Source organism: Rhinopithecus bieti, unplaced genomic scaffold, assembly GCF_001698545.2.
Source record: "Rhinopithecus bieti isolate Rb0 unplaced genomic scaffold, ASM169854v2 scaffold_18466, whole genome shotgun sequence".
In the NCBI taxonomy this organism is placed as follows: Eukaryota; Metazoa; Chordata; class Mammalia; order Primates; family Cercopithecidae; genus Rhinopithecus; species Rhinopithecus bieti.
In genome coordinates, this window is record NW_016809319.1 from 836,637 (window position 1) to 860,876 (window position 24,240).

Here is a 24,240-nt window from a genome sequence, read left to right on the forward strand (position 1 = left end):
ACAAAGAATATCAATTACAGGAAGTAATGAACTTATATTTTCTTTGAACATCTTGCACGGAATAGGTGAATCTGTGACATTACGCATGGCTTACACTTTCACCAGTCATCCACATAATAAACATACCTGTTGAAAGAATTCAAACCTGACCACTTGCCTTCCAGCCAGGAAAGGGACTGTAAATATTAGGATATGAAAGAAAGGCAAGGAGCTGTTGTGGCTACAGCCCACAGAAATGAGGTGAAGCCTGTCTTCTCTACCCTCCAGACTAATCTACCAATACTAGACTTCAACACTAAGGAGTTACAGTCCGTATCATTCATTTTTCCAAGTGTTTCTCCTTCAGTTACCTATCACTGATGACCTTAAGCCTAGACATCTAATCAGGTGATTTCAACATGGTCTTTATGTTGACTTTATGCCTATCTTTTCCTTAACTCTCCTGGTTACTTATTATCCTGATTTGCTTCATGTTTCCTTGATTTTCTTTACTCTCCTGACTTCTGCTGCCAACTCACACCGTCACCACAGGATACACCTATCATTTCAATATTCAAAGGCACTGCTTCACCTCTGGTTTTTCCTTTATAGCATTCTCCTTCAATATCCATGCCTGACCCTTCTCACTTACACACAATCCAATCCAGTTTTACACTAATGCTAAGGTTTTTAGTCTCTTACCACCTATATTTTGTTTAGACCATTCTTACTTCATAAGCTGTGTCACTAGTTTGAACTATGGAGTCAGCATCATTCTACGGTTACTATGACATTGCTTGCATCTTAAAAATGGCCGTCTTCAGAGAATTTTTTTTAAGAGGTAGGATTTCTTTTTTCTTTCTTTTTTTTTTTTTTTGAGACGGAGTCTTGCTCTGTCACCCAGGCTGGAGTGCAGTGGCCGGATCTAGGCCCCCTGCAAGCTCCGCCTCCCAGGTTTACGCCATTCTCCTGCCTCAGCCTCCCGAGTAGCTGGGACTACAGGTGCCCACCACCTCGCCCGGCTAGTTTTTTTGTATTTTTTAGTAGAGACGGTGTTTCACCGTGTTAGCCAGGATGGTCTCGATCTCCTGACCTCGTGATCCACCCATCTTGGCCTCCCAAAGTGCTGGGATTACAGGCTTGAGCCACCGCGCCCAGCCTTAAGAGGTAGGATTTCATTCTTTAAATGCACAAAATAGCCGGGCGTGATGGGTCACGTCTGTAATCCCAGCATTTTGGGAGGCCAAGGTGGGCAGATCACGAGGTCAGGATATTGAGACCATCCTGGCCAACATGGTGAAACCCCATCTCCATTAAAAATACTAAAGTTAGGTGGACATGGCAGCACGTGCCTGTAATCCCAGCTACTCGGGAGGCTGAGGCAGGAGAATTGCTTGAACCAGGATGTCGGAGGTTGCAGTGAGCCAAGATCATGCCACTGCACTCCAGCCTGGCCACAGAGCGAGACCGTGTCTCAAAAAATAAATAAATGAATGCACAAAATAGTCAATTGAACAAATAAAGGATTTCCCATGTCTGACACAAAATTTGACATAGAGAAAGGTACTTTAGTTCAACATTTTCACAGATAATTTTTAACATTGTTACAATAGTCCTTGAAACTCTATATAAATGTCTGATTTTTAAAAGTACTATTTAATAACTTCATTACATATATCAGATTTACTTTGGGAGGGTACAACAGCATGTACAATTATTTTTCTATGTCTTATTAATGTCTGCACTATGTCCATTTTATGTGCCTTAATCTGACAGATCAGCATTGTGTTCCAAGTAGAAATGTGCAACAAATCTCCGAAAATCCAAGGGGTCTAGAGAAGCACCTGGGTTACAGGCTCTGTGTAGTTGCCATGCATTGTTCATGGCTACATCAATCATGTAGCTCACCAAAATTGAGTACCATTTCTTGCTTCTTATCCTCACCCTATACTTCGAAATAATTTGATCCATTTTAGCTACACCTTCCTTGCATTCATCATACACTTTTACTATGGATGGTTGACTTATCTGAGGGATTTCTTCATCATCAGCATCACAACAACTTATCTCATTGACTGGTTCTATGCCCACAGCATTGGAGCACAGACTGATAATGCCATCCCCATACCAACGACACAAAATTATCTCATTGTTTTCTTCTACTTGGAAATCAAAATACCCTCTCTTCATTTTTTTCATATGTTCTACATTCATAAGGGGACATTTTTCGGTCCTGTTCTCACGAATTGTTCCTGTTGCCCTCACCCCCTTCTTCTTCAAGGCTGACAACAATTTGATACTTGTAAAGAAGCTATCAAAACACAGGTGATAGGGATACTGACCTCTCTCTAAAAGAACATCAGCGAAGTTCATTACTAGATTTCCACCTAACCCAAGGTCAGGATCCTCATCTACCTTCATAGTTGATTCTTCTTGATAGGGCTCAAACCAAACCAGATAACCCTGTGTGGTTGTACCACACCAAATTTTATATCCAATTCTAACAGGCTTTCCATTCAGGAATTGTTCACTATCAAAACATTCACACATTGACTTATCAAAGCAATAGTATTCTTCCAGGGGAGCATACAAGAGGAAATTTTTATTCATTTGTTTTATGAGAGGTCTCAACTTTGTAAACTTATCTTTTTGATCTAGGTGGCCATTATCTGCAAAGTGCAGGTTTGAGAATATCAATTCAAATCTGTCCCTTCTGATTGCATCTCTAACCAGGTTCTGATTGGTGTCAGAGATTTCCCAATACATTCCCCTTCTAGGATGCCTCATAAATCCACTCAAAAGTAGGACACCAAACACACACCTCATTTCCTGAACTGTGACTTCCAAGCTGACATTTTTCTGAGAAGCATAAGTATTGGTTTCATTGACAATTAAGTTGAATGTTTCATCATCAAAAAATAATTCAAAAAGCTCTACTGGGTTCAACTTTTCACTCTTGAGATTCAAAAGTCCAGAATCCAGTGCTGACCAGCTTGGAAAGTTGGGTTTAATGTCTCTTTTGGTCCAACTCTTTTCTGGGAAACAAGACACCTTTAACTTCTTTTGAGCAGGCTGGATCTCAGGCTCATTATCTTTTTCCACATCTGAGTCACCAGAGAATGAGAGACCTTGGAGCAGTTCACTCACTCGAGCTTTGTCTTTTCTTCTCCCTTTTCGGGTAATGTCTCCTGCAGCATATTCCAAGGATGAGATGTGCATCCGGGCCCACAAATCACCTGGGTGACGGTCCTTCAGAGTGTTCAAATGTGTAACTGTCCTTTCAGTAGGGATAGGAGTACTACAAAGAACCTGGGGTGCACACTCTCTGGGAAAGAAGAAAAGAACATGTTATAAAAATTCTCAATCATATTCTCTCACACATGATAAATCTGCTGAAGCTTAAATCTTTCGTGGCTTGGGGTGGGGAGGAGATACTTACTTATTTCTCTTATGTTTCCATGGGGAGGACTTTGGCTAGATTGAACATTTCTAGCCTCTCTCCACCTCTTACTCACTCCTCAGGATGAAACTAACTCTTGAGCCTGGGAGAAAGAACTGGGTATCCTTGGTACACCCCTCTCTCTGTCCTCTTTAGGAGCAGGATGCAGACATCCCATGCTCCTTGGTGCCCCAAGTTGCATTGAGAAGACCTATGCAGAGGGACATCTGCTACACTCCTCCTCTGCCAGTACAAGCCTATTTAGCTCTGCCTTTAAGCCGTTTTTATCCGGTCTAACTTCTGTCAGTAAGAAACTGAGGTTTCCAGAACCATCTATTTTACTCCTGCGACCCTGTCAACTGGTTCTGAACCTGAACAAGAAAAAAAAGGTTATTATTTACCAGGTCTCCTCACACCTCTCACAGAATTTCTGAATATGGAAGGACTTAGCCCCTGCTAGTTCTACATTCATCTGATGGACATACTACTCTGGGGAAGAACAAATGAAACTCAACTCTCAACTCATTGCACTTGGACTGATTTTTATGGGGTTTACAAGGAAGTAAGCTAAAGTTACAAAGATGAAAAGTTTTTTTGTTTTTTTTTTTTTTGAGACAGAGTCTAGCTCTGTCACCCAGGCTGGAGTGCAGTGGCATGATTTCAGCTCACTGCCACCTCTGCCTCCCAGGTTCAAGCAATTCTCCTGCCTCAGCCTCCCGAGTAGCTGGGACTATAGGCACGTGCCACTATGCCCAGCTAATTTTTGTATTTTTAGTAGAGACAGGGTTTCACTGTGTTGGCCAGGCTAGTCTCGAACTCCTGACCTCATGATCCACTCACCTGGGCCTCCCAAAGTGCTGGGATTACAAGTGTGAGCCACTGTGCCTGGCTGAAAAGTATTATTTTACACAAACTTTTTAATTTTTAGATACGTGCATTCCTTGATCACACTGAGTCTTTCTACTGTTGACATCTAAACTCTAATAGCTACAGTGCATTAAGCCCAATATTGTGAGGGAAAGAAATGGGAGTGAGAAATGGGAAAAAAGAGTGAGCTAAGAAAGTGGGGTGGATGTGAGGGAGGGGGACTAGAAGGAGGGCAGGGGGCTAGACCTTTGATACCATGGTTAAGCTATTGCACCAAACCTGAAATAGCCTACCTTCAGACTTTTTGTTTTATGAATAAGATATCTTTATTCTTATAGGCACTGTGAATTACCTGATGGTTGCCTGATAATAAATGTACCTCACAGACACAATAACAGATTCCTATTCTCCAGTTGTATAACTCTGCTCTAAGTTACTGAACATTTCTCTTCCTTTAGCGGAGGCTGTCTCAGTCTTCACTAATCTCAATGCAAAATTTCACTTCTCTTCTTAAGCTTTAAGACATTTCTACTTTAGCTGAGATTTAGCTCCCAGTTTCTCTAAGTTGAACAAATGTCAATAAGGAAAATTCATACCCCCTTCTCTGCTCTTTAGCCAAGTATCCCACCTTACTTCCTCTCTCTTTTCTCAAGTCTCTGAGGACCAAATGGCCTCACCAGAAGCCAACCCTCTGCTTGTGATTTGCTCCCTCTCTTTCTGCAATCCTGAGAAGCCTCGGAATGTTGGGCATTCCTGAGGCTTCCCCACCTTGTTCCATTTCTCCAGAAGTTTCTTGATTTGCATAGGAGTATGTGTTACAAGTTCATTCATTCCCACAACCAGCACTTATGAAGTGCCCACCACTGTCATTCATTTCCACTTCATCAGCTAACTTTCCTTTTGACCTATACCTTGTTCACATCTAATGGCGGTTGAAAATACAGGTTAATTTTCCCTTATCTGAAATGCTTGGGACCAGAAGATTTTTGAATTTTGGATTTTTTCAGATTTTGGAATATTTGCATTATACCAGTTGGGCATCCCTAACCAAAGATCCGAAATCCAAAACGCTCCAATGAGCATTTCCTTTGAGCATCATGCTGGTGCTCAAAACAGCTCAGATTTTGGAACATTTCAGATTTGGAATGCTCAAGCTGTACCCTGCTTGTCCTCTTCTGCTCTGACATTTCTTTCTTAACTGTCATGGCAGCTTCATCTGTAGCCCTCACTCTTGTTAAATTATCTGCCTTCTGGCTTCTCTATAGCTCCATAGAAATGTAAGGGAGCCCAGGGAAGGGTAATCAAAGACAGACTGGATGAGGATAGGCTTCTTGGAGGCAACTGAGTGTCAACTGAAGGTTTTGTATATTTATTGCATATTGAACATTCTGAATAGGTCACTTTCTTGGCATGGACCTCCTATGACCACAGAAGTGAGTGGCAGTCATCATATCTTATTCCAGGGAAGCAGGCTTTTGACCAATTGCTTTCTCTGATTCCACTCCAGTTTCTTGTATCTGTAGGATTTGACTCACTGAGGACCATGGAGACTCACCTGTTGGGCTTTCCTGAGGCTTCTCCACTTTGTTCCGTTTCTTCAGAAGTTTCTTGCTTTGCATTAAACAATGTATCTTTAGTTACAATTTCTTCAGCTAAAATATAGTATTAATGATTTAAATGTCATCTGTTCTGTGAATTTTGAAAAAAAAAAAACAACTTCCAAGGTAGGGAACAGATGTTCCAAATCAAACAAACAAAAAATCATATTGGTGTTTCAACGGTGCACAGTTTCAGCAATCCTACAAAATGTGGCATGGTATGGGAAAATGGTAAGAAAGGTTAAATAAGGCAACAAAGCCCAGCTGGACAGAGATCCCAACAGGGCAGAGCACATTTCAAGAAAATTAGACTGGGTGCTTTGGGAGGCTGAGGTGGGAGGACTGCTTCAGGCCAGGAGTTCAAGACCAGCCTGGGCAACATAGCAAGCCTCCGTGTCTACAAAAAATTACCTGGGTGTAGCCCCAGCTGTTTAGAAGGCTAAGGTGGGAAGACCGCTTGAGCCCAGGAGTTTGAGGCTGCAGTGAACTATCATCATGCCACTATGCTCCAGCATGGGCAACAGAGTGAGACCCCATCTCTAAAAAAAACTAAAAAAGTAAAATAAATATGAACCGTAGTGTTCTTAGAGAGTGAAGACGACCTCCTCTGAGGTAAAGACAAGATCAGACAGAGGTGTTCATGGGGTTTCCAAGTATGAAGGGATATCTGAAAGACAAGTTATATGGAATCCTTGATAGGGAAGAAAAAAGGGGAAAAGGATGCAAAGGAGTCACTGAAGGAAACAGGGAACTGGGAGGGATGATCAGAGAAGATAACTACAAGAATCAGTAAGCTGATTAGCAACAGAAGAAAATGTGATTGGGAAGGATGCAAGGTGATAAGGCCTAGGAGAAGTCTGGAGGCACAGGCTAGAAGAAGGGAATGGAAGGTTGTGGAAGGAAACGTGGGCTCCCAAGGGCCAAGCCGGGGTGAGTGAAGGGAAAATGAGAGTCCAGACAGGGGTCCAGTCAGAGGCCTGGTCTTACTCATCAGACTGAGGCTTGTAACTGTCTTCTGAGCTGAGTTCCCACAGAGGTTCCTCTGAGCCAGACTCAGATGTGGCCACTTCTCTGTAGCAAGGGCCTGGGCTGTTTCTTCCTCAGTCTTCACCAATGTCTAAAAAGTCAAAAAAAGAAAATAGCCTCTTTGTTTTCACATGGTTAAGGAATCCAGTTGTGAAGGGTGTTGAATACCACACTGCAGACCAGTAGTTCCAGCCCCTCAGGGCATTAAGTAAATTTGTGGGAATCTTTCTGGTTATAACAATGAAGTCCACCACCACTCCAAGCCAATGCCATTCAGAGGGTGAGGCCAGAGATGCTAGGCATCTTGCAATATGTGGGACAGTCCCACACTACAAATAATTCTTCCACATCCTGCAGGACTTTTGAGTGTCCTCCTGAATCAAACCTACAATCAATATAAATCAGCTGCACTGAAACATAGGAATCCTAAGAGTTTTTATAGGATGATACTGAAAAAAAAATCAGTGATTCAAGAAAGTTAGAGAAGGAAGCTTACATAGATTAAAGATATTGTCACAAAAGTTGACTCACTTAGATTGTTCTACACAGTTTTACAGCATTTTCTACGTATTTGGTTGAACAGCACTTCAATATAATATTGCAGTTATAACAAACACAATTAAACTGACTGCAAATACATAATGGAGTTTTCAGACTCCTTTAAACAGACTTGGAATCTAACGTAAATGCAGAAATCTCACTAAATTTCATGAACAAAGATTGTTTAAAAACATTTCAAAGCTAGTAATATTTAGGCTAGAAAAATCACACACTGACATTATTTATTTTGGAAACTGTCTGAGATTTTCTATCTCTCTGACACTGTTCCAAAGGGCTACCACATGGTTTCATTAACCTCTTGATTTTCTCTCATTTTCCAATCTTATTTTCTCTTTCTTGTTGCCTGAAAAAGGATACAGTGCCAGTCTTTACAGAATGAATGTCTGTTTTGACAAGGAGGGTTTCAAGACAGAAGATATTTTCTCTTTAACTCATCATCACCATATCCCAAACTACAAACAGATAATTATTTTGATAATAAAAGGCAAGGCCCAACTCATTTAAACATAGGCATACCTCAGAGATATTGCAGGTCCAGACCACCACAATAAAGCAAATATCACAACAAAGCAAGCCACATACATTTCTTGGCTTTCGAGTGCATGTGAAAGTTATGTTTACACTTAAAAAAAAGTATATATCTTAATTTAAAAATACTTTATTGCTAAAAAATGCTAATAAGCATCTGAGTCTTCAGAGAGTTGTAATCTTTTAGCTGGTAGAGGGCCTTCCTGCGATGTTGGAGGCTGCTGACCAGTGTGGTGGTTGCTGAAGGTTTCGGTGGCTGTGGCAATTTCTTAAAATAAGACAACAGTAACGTTGGCCACCTTGATTGACTCTTCCCTTCACAAAAGATTTCTGTGTAGCATGCGATGTTGTTTGATAGCATTTTACCAACAGTAGAACATCTTTCAAAATTGTAGTCAATCATCTCAAACCTGCTGCTGCTTTATCAACTAAGTTTATTTAATATTCTAAATCCTTTGTTGTCATTACAACAATGCTTCACCAGGAGTAGATTCAATTTCAAACCATTTTCTTTGCTCATCCATAAGAAGTAACTTATCTGTTCAAGTTTTATCATGAGATGGTAGCAATTCAGTCACATCTTCAGGTTCTACTTCTAATACTAGTCCTTTCTACCACATCTGCGGCTACATTATCCACTGAAGTCCTCAACCTCTCAAAGACAATCATGAGTGTTGGAACCAATTTCTTCCAAACTCCTGTTAATGTTGGTATTTTTACCTCCTCCCTTGAATCACAAATGTTCTTACTGGCATCTAGAATGATGAATCCTTTCCAGAAGGTTTTTAATTTACTTTGCCCAGATCCATCACTATCTATGGAATCACTATCTATGGCAGCTATAGCCTTACAAAATGTATTTCTCAAAAAATAAGACTTGAAAGTCAAAATTACTCCTTGATCCATGGGTTACAGAATGTGTATTGTACTGGAAGGCTTGAAAACATTAATATTCCTTGTACCTCTCCTTCAGAGCTCTTGTGTGACTAAGTGCTCTGTGAATAAGCAGTAATATTTTCAAAGAAATGTTTTTTCTTTAGTACTACGTCTCAAGAGTAGGCTTAAAATATTCAGTAAACCATGCTGTAAACAGATGTGCTATCATCCAGGCTTTGTTGTTCCATTTCTAGAGCACAGGCAGAGTAGGTTTAGCCTAATTCTTATGGATCCTAGGATTTTCAGAATGATAAATGAGCACTGGCTTCAACTTTAAAGTCGCCAACTACATAAGCCCCTAACAAGTCAGCCTGTCCTTTGAAGCTTTGAAGCCAGGCATTGACTTCTCCTCTCTAGCAATCAAAGTCTTAGATGGCATCTTATTCCAATATAAGGTTGTTTCATCTACACTGAAAATCTGTTGTTTAGTGTAGCCACCTCATTAGTGATTTTAGCTAGATTTGAATAAACTGCTGCAGCATCTACATCAGCACTTGTTGCTGATGCATTTTATGGAGACGGCTTCTTCCTTACACCTCATGAACCAACCTCTGCTAGCTTCCAATTCTTCTTCTGTAGCTTCCTCACCTCTCTCAGCCTTCACAGAATTGAAGAGAGTAAGGGATGTGCTCCAGATTAGCCTTTGGCTTAAGGCAATGCTGCGTCTGGTGTGATCTTCTATCCAAACCACTCAAACTTTTTCCATATCAGCAAAAAGCTTTTTGCTTTCTTATCATCTGTATATTCACCAGCACTTTTCATTTCAAGAACACTTCCTTTGCATTCACAACTTGCCTGTTTGGCACAAGAGGCCTCCTAGCTTTTGGCCTATCTCAGCTTTCAACATGCCTTCCTTACTATGCTTAACCACTTCTAGCTTTTGATTTAACTAACTGAGAGACATGTGACTCTTCTTTTCACTTGAACACATAGAGGTCACTGTAGTAGTATTATTATAAATGGTTTCATTTCAATATTATTGTGTCTCAGGACATAGCAAGGACCAAGGAAAGGAAAATAGATGGGGGAACAGCTGGTCAATGGAGCAGTCAGGACACATACAATGTTTATCGATTAGGTTTGCCATCTTAAATGGGCATGGTTTGTGGCACACCAAAACAAATTCAATAGCAACATCAAAAATAACTGATCACAGATCACCATGACAGATATAAAAATAAAGTTTGAAACACTGCAAGAATTACCAAAATGTGACACACAGACACAAAGTGAGCACATGCTGTTAGAAAAAATGGTGCTGACAGACTTGTTCCACACAGGGTCATCACAAACTTTCAATACTGCAAAGCACAATAAAGTGAAACACAATAAAGGAGGTATATCTGTAATATCACACCTCCTTATTTTCTCCCTTTTTATCTGTCCACATTTGTTTTGTAACTTATATTGCTTTCCTACGGCTCTCGTAACAAAGTACCACAACCTCAATAGCAGAAAACAATAGAATTATATTCTGTCATGGCTCTGGAGGCTAGAAATCCAAAATCAATATATCAGCAGGGCCATGTTATCTTTGAGAGATCTACGGGAGGCCAGGCACGGTGGCTCATGCCTGTAATCCCAGCACTTTGGGAGGCCAAGGTGGGCGGATCACTAGGTCAGGAGTTAAGACCATCCTGGCCACCATGGTGAAACCCTGTCTCTACTAAAAATACAAAAATTAGCTGGGCGTGGTGGTGCCTGCCTTTAATCTCAGCTACTTTAGAGGCTGAGGCAGGAGAATCGCTTGAACCAGGGAGTCGGAGGTTGCAGTGAGCTGAGATCACGCCACTGCACTCCAGCCTGGCAAAAGAGCAAGACTCTGTCTCAAAAAGAAAAAAAAAAAAAGAAAAGAAAAGAAAAGAAAAGAAAAGAAAAGAAAAAAAGTTCTATGAGATAATTTTCCATGTCTCTCTCCAAGTTTTTAGCGTTTGTCAGTAATTCTTGGTGTTCCTCGGCTTGCAGATGTGTTACACAAATCTTTGCCTCAGTCATTACATGGCATTCTCCCTGTGTGTGTTTTCACTTGGGCATTTTCTTTCTTTTTTTTCAACCCCTTGGTAAATTTGCAAATATGGACTTCTTATAAGAATACGAGTCATTAGATTTAGGGCTCACCACATGAATTTTTTTTTCTGATTTTTGTGAAGAATGTCATTGGTATTTTGATAGTGATTACACTGAATCTGTAAATTGTTTTGGGAAGTAATTTTAATAATATGAATTCTAATAATTTACATTATTTTAACAATATAAATTCTTCCAATCCATGAGCATGAAATATCTTTCCATTTTTTTGTGTCCTCTTCAATTTGTTCTATGAGAGTTTCAGTTTTCCTTATATGTCTTTCACTTCTTCAGTATTTAAATACTAAATATAAATTATAAAATACTAAAAAATATTAAATACCTAGGGAATTTAAACACTAAATTTAACTTAATTTGGTGTTTAAATTTTTAGTATTTAAATTCCCTAAGTATTTTACATTTTTTGTAGCTATTATAAATGCGATTATTTTCTTGATTTCTATTTCAGATTGCTCACTATTGGAGTATATAAATGCTACTAATTTTTGAGTGTTGATTTTTTATCCTGCAACTTTACTTAGTTTGTTTATCAGCACTAACAGTTTTTTTTGGTGTAGTCTTCAGGTTTTTCTAGGTATAAGATTATATCACCTGCAAACAGACTAACCTGACTTTTTGCTATCCAGTTGGGATGCCATTTATTTCTTTCTCTTGCGTAACTGCTCTGGCCAGGACTTTGGGTATTATGTTGAACAACAGTGGTGAGAGTGGCCATCCTTGTCTTGTTCCAGTCCTTAGAGAAAAGGCCTTCAGTTTGATGTTAGCTGTGGGTTTGTCACATATGGCCCTAATTTTGAGGCATGTTCCTTTTATACCAATTTTGACAAGGGTTTTATCAAAAAGCAATGAATTTTATCAAATGCTTTTCAGCATCTATTGAAATAATAATATGGTTTTTGTTCCTGATATTAATGTGATATATCACATTTATTGATTTGCATATGTTGAATCATCCTTGTATCCCTGGAGTGAATCCCACTTGATCATGGTGAATGATCTTTTTAATGTGTTGCTGAATTCAGTTTGCTTGTGTTTCACTGAGAATTTTTGCACCTATGCTCATCAGTGATATTGGTCTGTAGTTTTCTTTTTATCTTGTATCCTAGTCTGGTTTTAGTATCAGGGTAATGCTGGCCTCATAGAATGAATTTGGAAGTAGTACCTCTTCTTCTTTTTTTTTTTTTCTTTTGTAAGAGTTTGAATAGGATTGGTATCAGTTCTTTTTTAAATGTTTAGAATTCAGCAGGGAAGCCAACAGGTCCTGGGCTTTTCTTTGATGGAAAACTTTTTGTTACAGATTCTATCTCGTTACTTGTTATTGGTTTGCTGAGGTTTTCTATTTCTTCATGGTCCAATCTTAGTAGTTGGCATGTATCTAGGAATTTATCCATTTCTTCTAGGTTTTCAAATTTATTGTCATATAGTTGTTCATAATAGTCTCTAATAGTTCTTTGTATTTCTGAGGTCTCAGCTGTTACATCTTTTTCATTTCTGATTTTATTCATTTGGGTCTTCTCCTTTTTTGTTTGTCTAGCTAAAGGCTTGATTTTGTTTACCTTTTCGAAAAATCCAACTTCTTGTTTCACTGTTCTTCTGGGTTTTTTTTTTTTTTTTTTTTTTTGTCTCAATTTCAGTTATTTCTGCTCTAATCTTTATTATTTGTTTCCTTCTACTAATTTCGGGTTTGGTCAGTTGTTGCTCTTCTAGTTCCTTGAGGTGTATCATTAGGTTGCTCATTTGATGTCTTTTTACTTTTTTAATATAGGTGTTTATTGCTATAATTTCCTTCTTAGTACTGCTTTTGCTGTATCCCACAAATTTTGATATGTCACATTTTCTATTTTCATTAGTTTCAAGACATTTTTAGATTTCCTTTTTAATTTCTTCCCTGACAAATTAGTTGTTCAGAAGCATGCTATTTAATTTCCAAGCGTTTGTGTAGTTTCCAAGGTTTTTCTTGTTATTGCTTTCTAGTTTTATTCCACTGCGATTAGAAAAGATACTTGATATGATTTATAGTTTTAAAAAATTTGTTCAGATTTGTTTGTGGCTTAAGATATGGTTTATTCTTAAGAATGTTCCACGTGCTGATGAAAAGAATGTGCATTCTGTAGCAGTTGAGTGACATGTTCAGTAAATATCAGTTAGGCTTATTAGATCTAGTATGTAGTTTAATTCCACTGTTTCTTTGTTGACTTTCTGTCTGGATGATGTGTCAATTACTGAGAATGGGGTAATTAAAATCTCCTACTATTATTGTATCACAGTCTAGCTCTCCTTTTGGATCTATTAATGTTTTCTTTATATACTGGGGAGCTCTGGTGTTACATGCATAGGTATTTATAATTGTTATATACAGCCAGGCACGGTGTCTCATGCCTGTAATCCCAGCACTTTGGGAGGTCAAGGTGGGCAGACTGCTTGAGGCCAGAAGTTCAAGGCCATCCTGGGCAACATGGCAAAAACCCAGGTGTATAAAAAATACAAAGAATTATCCAGGCATGGTGGCACACACCTGTGGTCCCAGCTACTTGGGAGGCTGAGGTGGGAGGATCACTTGAGCTCGGGAGACAGAGGTTGCAGTGAGCTGAGATGATACCACTGCACTCCAGCCTCAGTGACAGCGAGAGCCTATCTCAAACAACAACAACAACAACAACAATAAAAACCCTCTGTGGCTAAGTGATTTTCTCTTATAGTATGCCTTCATTTGTTGCTATTTTTAGTGTGTTTATTATAGGTTTTTGCATTGTGGTTATCATAAGGCTTACAAAGAAGACCTTTAGATATAATAAGTTATTTTAAAGAGATGACAACTTATCTTAGATCTCAAATACAAGAGTAGAAACAAAGGCAGAAACACACAGAAAAAAATTATATGCTTTAATTCCATTCCTCTAGATTTTGACTTTTTGCTGTCTCAATTTATATCTTTATATTACCTATCTTTTGACAGGTTGCTAGCTATTATTGTTTGTTTTGTTTTAAAGATATGGTCTTACTCTGTCTCCTGTCTCCAGGTACAGCGTCAGGGTCTTACCATGTTGCCCAGGCTGGTCTCAAACTCCTTGTCTCAAGTGATCCTCCCACTTCAGCCTCCCAAAGAACTGGGTTTACAGGCATGAGCCACTGTGTCCAGTCCTATTATTGTTTTTGATAGGTATGTCTTGGGACTTCACAGTACAGTTGTGAGTATATTGTATGCTACTATTATAGTAATACAGTATTCTGGGTTTGTCCATGTACTTAATTTTATCAGTGACTTTTATGCCTTCAAAAGTTTTCTTTTTGCAGATTAGTTTTCTTTCCTTTTAGATTAAGAATTCTTTAGCATTTCTTGTAAGATGTGTCTGGTGGTGGTGTACTCTCTCAGTTTTTGTTTGTCTAGGAAACGCTTTCTCCATCATAAATGAAAGATAATTCTGTTGGGTACAATATTATTGAATGTCAGTTTTTTTCTTGGAGTACTTTGAAAACATCATTCCACTTTCTCCTGGCCTGTATGATTGCCATTGAGAAGTCTGTTGCCAGATGAGGTGCAGCGTTTGTTTCTTTTCTCTTGCTGTTTTTAAGATTCTCTCTTTTTCCTTGAGAGTTGAGAGTTTGATTATTATATGCCTTGTAGTAGTCTTAATTGGGATGATTCTGTTCAGTGTTCTCAGATCTTCCTGTACCTGGACATTTATATCTTTCTCAAGTTTTGTGAAGATTTTTGTTATTATTTCTCTTTTTTAATTTATTTTATTTTAATTTTTTGAGATGGAGTCTTGCTCTTGTTGCCCAGGCTGGAGTGCAATGGCATGATCTTAGCTCACTGCAACCTCCATCTCCCAGGTTCAAGCACTTCTCCTGCCTCAGTCTCCCGAGTAGCTGGGATTACAGGTGCCTGCCACCACACCTGGCTAATTTTTTTTTTGTATTTTTAGTAGAGACAGGGTTTTGCCATGTTGGCCAGGCTGGTCTCGAAATCCTGACCTCGTGATCCACCCACCTCAGCCTCCCAAAGTGTTGGGATTACAGGCGTGAGCCATCGTGCCCAGCCTATTCCTTCTTTTAATAGATACAGGGTCTTGCTGTGTTACTCAGGCTGGTCTCGAACTCCTGGCCTCAAGCAATCCTCCTGCCATGGCCTCCCAAAGTGCTGGGATTACAGGTGAGAGTCACTGCACCCGGCCTATTGTTATTTCTTTGAATAAGCTTTCTATTCTTGCTCAGCTCCAAGAGCAGGCTGTTTAAAGGATGGCTGCCTCTAACGTTTGGTCCCTTTGCACACACTTGATTCTCCATCATTCCACTTTCTGCCATGAGCTAAAGCAGCATGAGATCCTCACCAGACAGGCTGATGATCTTGGACTTCCCAGGTTGCAGAACTTTGAGCTAAATAAACCTCTTTTTAAAATAAATTATCCAGTCTCAGGAATTCTGTTATCAGCAACACAAAATGGACTAAGACAGAGTCTATTTCCAAATCAGGTCACATTCACAGGTACTTGGGGTTAGGATTTTCACATATCTTTTGGAGGGACATAATTCAATTTACAACATCTAAGCCCTACTTCAATTAAGGGCCCCACTTTCTCTGTCTAGTCTTGTATTATCTGACTCAATACTAGTTTCATTCCACTGTCCACCTACACCATTGCCCTTTGATCTTCTTGGACTTCTGATCTTATTCCTCCTTCATTTGAACTTACTAATGATACTTCAGTGCTAACACCTGACTATGTTATTTCCTTAGTTATAATCACGTCAAGCACTTGCATTTTGAAACACTACTTTTTTTTTTTTAACACTTTATGTTCTAGGGTACATGTGCACAACGTGCAGGTTACATATGTACACATGTGCCATGTTGGTGTGCTGCACTCATTAACTCGTTATTTACATTAGATATATCTCCTAATGCTATCCCTCCCCACTCCCCCTACCCCATAACAGGCCCCGGTGTGTGATGTTCCCCTTCCTGTGTCCAGGTGTTCTCATTGTTCAATTCCCACCTACTGAAATGCTACTTTTAAAATAAATAACTTTTGTGTTTCTACATTATACCATTATATTACATTTAAGGGAATTATGTTGATTTTCAGAATGTGCATGAGTACGTTTTATTTTCTAGACACTTCTTCTCAGGAAGTATTTGTTAATAACAGGAGGCACTGGGTCTGATAGAATTAAAAATCAATTAGAAGCCATAGAAGAGGACTGAGCAAGTATCTTGAGGAAACTGATGTGGCAGCAACATGGAAGAGGACTTAAATGAGAGACTTATTTTTTTTTTTTTTTTTTTGTAAAAGAATGACTAGGAAAATAAATGAACCACTGAAAAAAAAAAAAAAAAAAAAAAAAAAGAGTCCATTTTGTGAAGAAGATGTTAAGTATTACCTTGGATATATAGAATTTCCATTATTATCACCAAGCATTAATTGCATATGTGCTGAATATAAAGTAGTGTGAGAAAGGGCCCTTGTTCTAAAGCTGGGGAGATAAACCAGAGACTTCAAAAGAGAAAATATCAGTTACTCAACATCAAATGAGTGGAGCACTTCCTGAAACCAGGAGCCTCACTCCACCCCTCACTCCCATGCCTTGAGATTTGGACATGCCTCCTAAACAATGAAATGAGACAATGGCATGTAATCAATACAAGCTCCTTGAATGATGCAACACACTTTGTGATATTCTGTGACAAGGTGAAGGCAGAGGGACTATGCCACCTGAATGGCTCTCGAACGATGAGTGTGAGCCAAGAGAAGGGCAAGGAACATGGAATGAAGGAGAAAGACCACTACTGACATTCCTACAAGCTTGGGCATCCTACTTACCTGGGACCTGACTGGGTTAAACACAGGCACTGCAGCCTTGTCTCTGGGGCTTTTTTCCTGGAGATGAGCTGATCCGTGGGGAACAGGCCCTGTAGAGGGAGAAGGTAAGAGTCCTAAATGAGACATGATGGCCTTCAGGGTACCCTTTTTGGAGACTCAGCCTTTTCCCCCAAATGTTATGTTTGTGAAACATTCAAGAACTAAGATGTAGATTTTACTGTGTGAGAAAGAGCATCACAACTGCTTTCATTCTGTCAGAAATTCTAAAATTCTACAGCTTTAGGGTCTCTCACCCAAGAAATGGAGTGGGATTTATGAACTCATAAGGTGTTTTATAGTAATTCACTTTTACATAAAGAAAAAATAAAAATCATAGATAAAAATAAAGGGGAGGAAGAAGCTGGTGATAAAGGAAGGATCAAGGAGAGAACACAGAGGCAAAAGAAAGGATGTGGAGAGTAGAGAGATGAGACAGAGGGGAAACAGGAAAGCAGAAGAAAGGAAGATGAAGAAAGAGACAGGAAAATAAAGATATTAAAAAAAAACAGAGAAGAGATGTTAGCCATGAACTAGAAAAACTGTTAGAAGGTACTGATCCCAAAGAACCAACAATAATCAAAATGGCGATGATGACTGCACAATACCAGCCACTGTGCTGTTACTTTAAAAGATTATTTCCAATCCTCAAAATAATCAAAAAGGTCCAAATTATTGCTGCCAAAATCCTAGGCACATTCAGAAGAATCACAGCTGAGTGCAGAGTACACACAGAGATCAAACAGATAATTGTTGACTAATTGAATGACCTATTAAATGACTTGCCTAGGTCACACAGTTGGCAGTTGGCACATGGCAGAGTACAAAATTATCAAATGAAGAGTACATGTGGTAATTCTAACCCAAAATATAAAACAGAACATCACTTTTCTTTGCTCTGCTTTTCTTTGCTTCCGTAACGGACCACTGTGGAATCTTTTTATTGCTGTTGTTTCATTTCTAGAAGGAATAAAGTTTGCTGGAAAAAAAACAGCCTTGCCCCAATTCACTTTTACTATTATATGTACTTGTCCACAACACAAACATACTAAATAAACCAGCTTAAAAAGCACAGTGTAAAATAAAGCAGGTCTTTAAAAGTTTGTCCAGATACAGGGTTAGACAAAAAAATAAAACTTGATGTTGGTCAAAGGGTACAAACTTACAGTTATAGATGAATAAGCTCTGAAGACCTACGTACAGAATGACCACTATGGTTAGTAATAATGTATTGTATATTTGAAATTTCATGAGAGTAGATCTTAGGAATTCTTACCACAGACACATAAAAGGTAACTGTGAGATATGTGAGGTAGCTTGTGGTAATCATTTCACAATGTATACAAACTTGAGGACAAAAAGGCTGTGCAAGTATCAGTGGCCAGCTCCCAGTGTCCTCACTAAACTCACTCTAGCACTCACCACTCACTTCTTGGGGGTTCTCTTGAGGAAGCTGTGAAGGTTCACACTTCAGGGTGGTTACCCCAGGCAGGAGCTGGAGGCTCGGACACTCCAAAGAGACTCCTTGATATTCTGTCACCATTGGGCACATGTCCTGTCCCTGAATACAGACAGAGGCCTGGAAACAAAAGATTTATTTTGAAAAGGCATGCATATATGGACCGCATGCTAAGAGCCAGGCACTGTTCTATATGCTGAGGATACAGCAGCAAACAAGGCAGAAAAGATAGGCAAAGGATCCCAGCCCAGAAAAACAAAAACAACAAACAAGTGGATGTTTATAAACTAGCTGGTCAAAGTTTAATGAGGAACAGGATATGTACACCAATTCAAAATGTCTCCCACAGATTACTTAGTAATTACATAGGAGAAAATGGTAACTTTCTAGTGGAGAAATTTGACAGGTACCACTGTAACCTCATCAGTAATGGGACAAATGATCACTACGCACCTCCTGAAGTGATGCACTGAGAACACAACATTACCTCTGTGGTATTCTAGCCAAAATGTGCAGCCTGAATCTGACCATGAGAAAATATAGGACAAACTCAAATTGAGGGATATTCTCCAAAAAAAACTAGCTGTACTATTCAAAAATAACAATGTCATGACAAAGAAAGACAGCAGCTACTCCAGATTCACAAAGACTAGAGATATGGCAACTAACTGCAATATGTGATACTGGCTCGTATCCTGAATCAGAGGAAAATTATCATAAAGAACATTATTAGGATAACATGGCAAAATATGAATAAAGACTAAGGTTATATGACAGTATCATAATTTTAATTTCCCTAAACTTGATTTTTGTATTCTGGTTATACAACAGAATGTCCTCACTCTTCAGAAATACACACTGAATGGCCGGGTGCAGTGGCTCACGCCTGTAATTCCAACACTTTGGGAGGCCAAGGCAGCATGATAACTTGAGGCCAGGCGTTCAAGATCAGCCTGGGCAATACAGCAAGACCCCACCCCCTCTACAAAAAATTAAAAATAAATTAGCCAGGCATGGTGGCACACACCTGTAGCCTCATCTGCTCAGGAGCCTGAGGTGGGAGGATTGCTTGAGCCTTCCACCATTGCAGTTCAAGACCGCAATGAGGCTATGATTGTACCACTGCACTCCAGCCTGGGCAACAGTGAGGTAAAGGGATATAGTGTTTGCAACTAACTCTCAAATGGTTTGAGGAAAAAAAAAAATACTGCATGTGTGTATGTATGTATGTGTGTGTATACATGTACATATGCATACTGGGGGGGGAATGCACTTCCTTGCACAAGTGTGTACACAACGATGGGACTTCATGAAACAGATGTTAACAACTGGCAAATCTGGATGAAGAGTTTACAGGAGTTCTTTATTCTTCTAATACTTCTATAAATTAGAAGTTATTTCAAAATAAAAAGTTAAACATAAACTGATACATGTCCCCCTGTTCTTACCCCACACCACCACACACATTCTCTTCCCACCTGTTGTCCTGTGTCTCCACTTCCTGTCTCTAGATTCTCCAGCACTGTCACTGCCTCCTCTCCACTCTCCAGAGAATATGTCTTCACACAGGGCTGGAGCTCCTTGGGCAGGATGGTCAGGAACTGCTCCAGCACCAGCAGTTCCATTATCTGTTCCTTGGTGTGCATCTCAGGTCTCAGCCATTGATGACAAAGTTCTCGGAGTTGGGCCAGAGCTTCCCGGGGTCCATGAGCTTCCTGGTAGCAGAACTGCCGAAAGCGCAGGCGGCAAATCTCCTGAGTGTGGGAGCTGCCCTCTTGTGAGTTGCACACCTGCTCCCAGGTGGGATCTTCCTCCTTCACTTTCACAAGGCCATCTTCATTTTCAGGAACAGGGCCTGGCAAAGCTTCATACATGTTGAGTTTAGAGGCTAAAGCTTCACTTAGCTTGGGGTCTGTGTTCAGAAATAGAGATCTGAGGCATAAGAATTGATCAGCAACACACAAATTCTAAGAGGTTCAAAACTGTGTGTAATCTACTTATATTTTTGTCCCACTGTAGGTGATGCTCAAAAGCTGAGCCTGCTTGCTTCTAATTATCAGTGAAATGAATCAGAAGTATATTTTGAACTAGTACTAAAGAGTCTGAGTCCAGAGGTAAGGGATGTAGGATATGAGGGAAGAAGCGTCAGCAATAAGAACGCTCGAGTAGCTTGCACTTTAGCTGGGGAGAAGGGATCATTTTACCCATTGAGGAGGCAGATGGCTGCCTTCATGGGCAAATAATACAGTCTCAAAGGTCATCTATATCTGTGTAACTCTCACTGAATATTCCACTTTAAATGTAGGTGTAATAGACTGTTTCCAAAGTCTCCCATCCTCAAATACCTTTTGTGATGAGATTTTGCCACTGTTCTCATCAAGGGGTGGAGTCTACTTTTCCTTCCCTTGAATCTGTTCTGGCCTATGACTTGCTTTGACCAATGGAATACGGCAGAAATGACATTGTCAGAGAGAGAGTGCTGCTGTAGCTCTTGGCTCACTGCCATAAGACTGCCATGCTGTGAGAGGCCCAAGCTAGCTAGACAGAGGTCATGTGGATGAGAACCAAAATGACCAAGCTAAAGCCCAGCCGGGCCTAGTGCTCAAATAATTCACCAGCTGAATGCAGCTCTATTAGTAACTCCAGGTGAGACCAGTAGAACTACCTAGTCAACCTGCAGAATCCTGAGGAACAATAAACTGAGCTTGTTTTCAGTCACTAAGTTTAGAGTTTGATTTTTGATGCAACAACACATAAATGAAACAGTAGAAATGCATCAAGTTCTTTTCTTCCCTCTCTTCGTTTTTTCCTTTGTGATCTCCTTAGTCACACTTTCAATATATCTCTGTTCCCAAGAAGACTCAAATCTTTGGCTCCAGCTTGCTTTTTGCACTCCAAACCCACATCTTGAAATGCCAGCAGCTGTGGGCTTCTCCTGCACTAGAATTTCAACAGATCTCAAACTAAGATCAGAGTCCCTCAAAGCTGCATTCACTCTGTATTTCTCCATTTCTACTGGCATCACCATCATCTTCCATGCATTCAGTCTTTTAAACAGCCTCTATATACAATCAGTGAATCAAGTCAATTCTTAAAAACGCCTCTTGCAGCCATTCTTTCCTTATTATTTTACTATCATTTTCATTCACTGTCACAATAATGTTACGGTATTCCTGACCAATTCCCTGCTTCTATGGTCACTGGATTAATATTCCCTAAAGCACAATTCTGACTATATTCAATTCTGACTATATTCACTCACACACACATAAACACATACAAAGTTTTCATTAAACTCGTTGAAGTAAATTCAAACTCCCCAGGATCTAATCTTTACTGGATTTTGCTGATTTGTCACTCAATAAACATTTGGGGAGCATCTCATTATTTTCCAGGCATAAAGCTAACTCTGGAACAAAAGACTTAGTTCCTACTTTCAAGAAAGCCATGGTCTTCCCAAATTCCTTATCTCACTGCCATGCTAAGTACTCAATTTTTTTTCCACCCACTCTATACAGTCAGGACCCCCCTTCTAAAGGTAAATTCCCAAGGCCCAGCGCAAATGTTCTATGTGAAACCTTCCCTGGCCACCCCAACCGTAACATATAGACAGGAAAAGTAAGCCACACAGGTAGAGATGGGCGTTCCCACGGAAAACTGCACCCAACCTTCATCTCCCCCATCTCGTATTACAGATCACCCAGCCCATCCCCCCCACCCGGGTTCTTGAGGACAGGAGTTTATCTCTGCATAGACTCTATAAGCCCGGCACGTACCTGGTATTCAACAAATACTGATGGACTTCTTCACGAAGGCACGTAAAGCACCTGAGATGCCACAGCCAACACCCTCAGGCGCACCCCAGAATGTATTTTTCTGAGATTACACCCAGCATCTAGCACCGCGCCAGGCACTGAATACCTGCGTGTCTAATTGTTGGTTAATGGACCAAAAGTTCAGGAACGCGCACAACAAAGACGTAGCCGACCTCGTGAAAGGCTCCCGAGGGAGCGCAGAGGCCCGGGGCTGCCCAGTCGGGAGCGCCGGTTTCCCCAGAGCCCAGGCCATGCTACTGGCGGGCTGGCGGGGCTGATGGGTGTCGCCGGCGCCTCTGGCAGCTTGGCCGGCACAAAAGCTTCTCCCCTCGCCGCGCCCGCAGCCGAGTGGCGGAGTCTGGCGGGTTCCTTGCCTCTCTAGGAGCACGGCTGCTCGTCTCTCTGGTGATCCGGAAGGACCCCCGCTGCCACCTCCCGCCCCGCCCAGGTCGCTCTCCGCTGCCGGACCCCAGGCCCATCCGGACGGTGCAAGCACGCCCCGTATTTATGTACATCATTTCAATTAAAAACCAACAGAGTGGTAAATGTCTTCGGGGTCATCACTGGTTAGGAGGTGAAACATCAATTAAAAGACCATTATAGTAAGCTGTACAAATTATTTTCTTTAAGTATACATAATATATGTACAATAAAAAAGTCAAGTTGCAGAAGGACCATAAAACGAAAAGTGTCCCACTCTTTAGAGTTAACCATTGTATTTTGTGCATATTTATCTAGGACACTACCTGTCACACAGTAGCACTTAATAAACATTTTGTTTAGTGAATAAGCATTTATACATTTTAAAACACTTATGGTATTATAATGATAATGTAATTTTGCACCTTAACTCTTTTCGGTTAAGACAGCTTGGAGATCTTCACAGATCAGCTTATTCTTTAACAGCTAAGTAATATTGTATGGGTGCTCCATAATTTACTTAACTATCCTATTGATGCATACTTAAGTTATATTTTTTCTTTAAAAGCCATGCTAGAGGGAACATCATTCAATACCTTTATATTCTTTTAAGAATGTATTTCTAGGATAAATGCCACATATTAGAACTGATCAGCCAAAGGACATATGCATTTAAAATGTTGATACGCAAGTTCCCTATTTGATTTTTAAGGGCACTTCTGTTTAAGAGTAAAAGGAGACTTTAGTAGAAAAATCAGTAAAGGATATGAACGTTACTACACACAAAACAAGGTAAGTGACAAATTAACATGTGAAAAGGTGTTCAATAGTAAAAATATAAAACACTCTTTTAAAAACAGACCCATTATTTATTCATTTAGCTACTGAGTTTTGGCAATTATGAATAAAGCTGCTATAAACATCTATTTATAAGAAAACAAGAAAAAAGAAAGAAAAAGAAAAGAAAAAAATGAATAAAATGAGCTATCAAGGCATGAAAAGACATGGAGAAAATTTTAATACATACTAGAAAGTGAAAGAATCCAATCTGAAAAGCTATATATTGTACGATTTCAACAAGTTGAGTATCCCTTATCTGAAGTGCTTGGGGCCAGAAGTGTTTCCAATTTCAGATTTTGGAATATATACATACATTATGAAATATCTTAGGGATGAGGCCCAAGTCTAAACATGAAATTCATTTGTTTCATATATACCTTACTCACATAGAGCTAATTTTATACAGTTTAAATAATTTTGTACATGAAACAAAGTCTTTTTTTTTGAGATTGAGTCTTGCTCTGTTGCCCAGACTGGAGTGCACTGGCACAATTTTGACTCACCGCAACCTCCGCCTCCTGGGTTCAAGCAATTCTCATGCCTCAGCCTCCCGAGTAGCTGGGACTACAGGTGCGTGCCACCACACCCGGCTAATTTTTATATTTTTAGCAAAGATGGGGTTTAGCCATGTTGGCCAGGCTGGTTTCAAACGCCTGACCTCAGGTGAGGAGCCTTGGCCTCCCAAAGTGCTGGAATTACAGGCTTGAGCCGCTGTGCCCAGCTGAAACAAAGTCTTGACTGCATTTTGTCTATGACCTGTCACATGAGGTCAGGTGTGAAATTTTGCACTTGTGGCATCATATTGGTGCTGAAAAGTTTCACATGG

General features: G+C 40.0%; 1 protein-coding gene across 3 annotated transcripts; it reads right to left on the reverse strand.

The window, feature by feature from the left end:
* Positions 1-1,485: 1,485 nt before the first annotated feature.
* PGBD1 (piggyBac transposable element derived 1) lies at positions 1,486-23,450 on the reverse strand. Of its 3 annotated transcripts, none has more exons than XM_017889103.1 (7): positions 22,116-23,450; positions 19,818-20,251; positions 18,303-18,459; positions 16,845-16,933; positions 6,871-7,000; positions 5,841-5,937; positions 1,486-3,304 (listed from the first exon to the last, which is right to left on the reverse strand). In XM_017889103.1, exons 2-7 carry the CDS (start codon positions 20,211-20,213, stop codon positions 1,744-1,746), a joined length of 2,430 nt encoding a protein of 809 aa, XP_017744592.1. In that variant the 5' UTR covers positions 20,214-20,251; positions 22,116-23,450; the 3' UTR covers positions 1,486-1,743. The 3 variants fall into 3 exon arrangements, with proteins under 3 accessions (XP_017744592.1, XP_017744591.1, XP_017744590.1); XM_017889102.1 differs by having other exon boundaries at positions 19,818-20,271; XM_017889101.1 differs by having other exon boundaries at positions 19,818-23,450.
* Between the last annotated feature and the right edge of the window lie 790 nt (positions 23,451-24,240).

Coding starts and splice junctions, on each gene's coding strand:
- PGBD1 (XM_017889103.1), bottom strand. CDS start 20,213: ATGTATGAAGCTTTGCCAGGCCCTGTTCCTGAAAATGAAGATGGCCTT. Junction 18,460..19,817: donor GTGGAGACACAGGACAACAG/GTGGGAAGAGAA, acceptor TTTTGTTTCCAG/GCCTCTGTCTGTATTCAGGG. Junction 7,001..16,844: donor TTAACCCAGTCAGGTCCCAG/GTAAGTAGGATG, acceptor TTGACTTTTTAG/ACATTGGTGAAGACTGAGGA.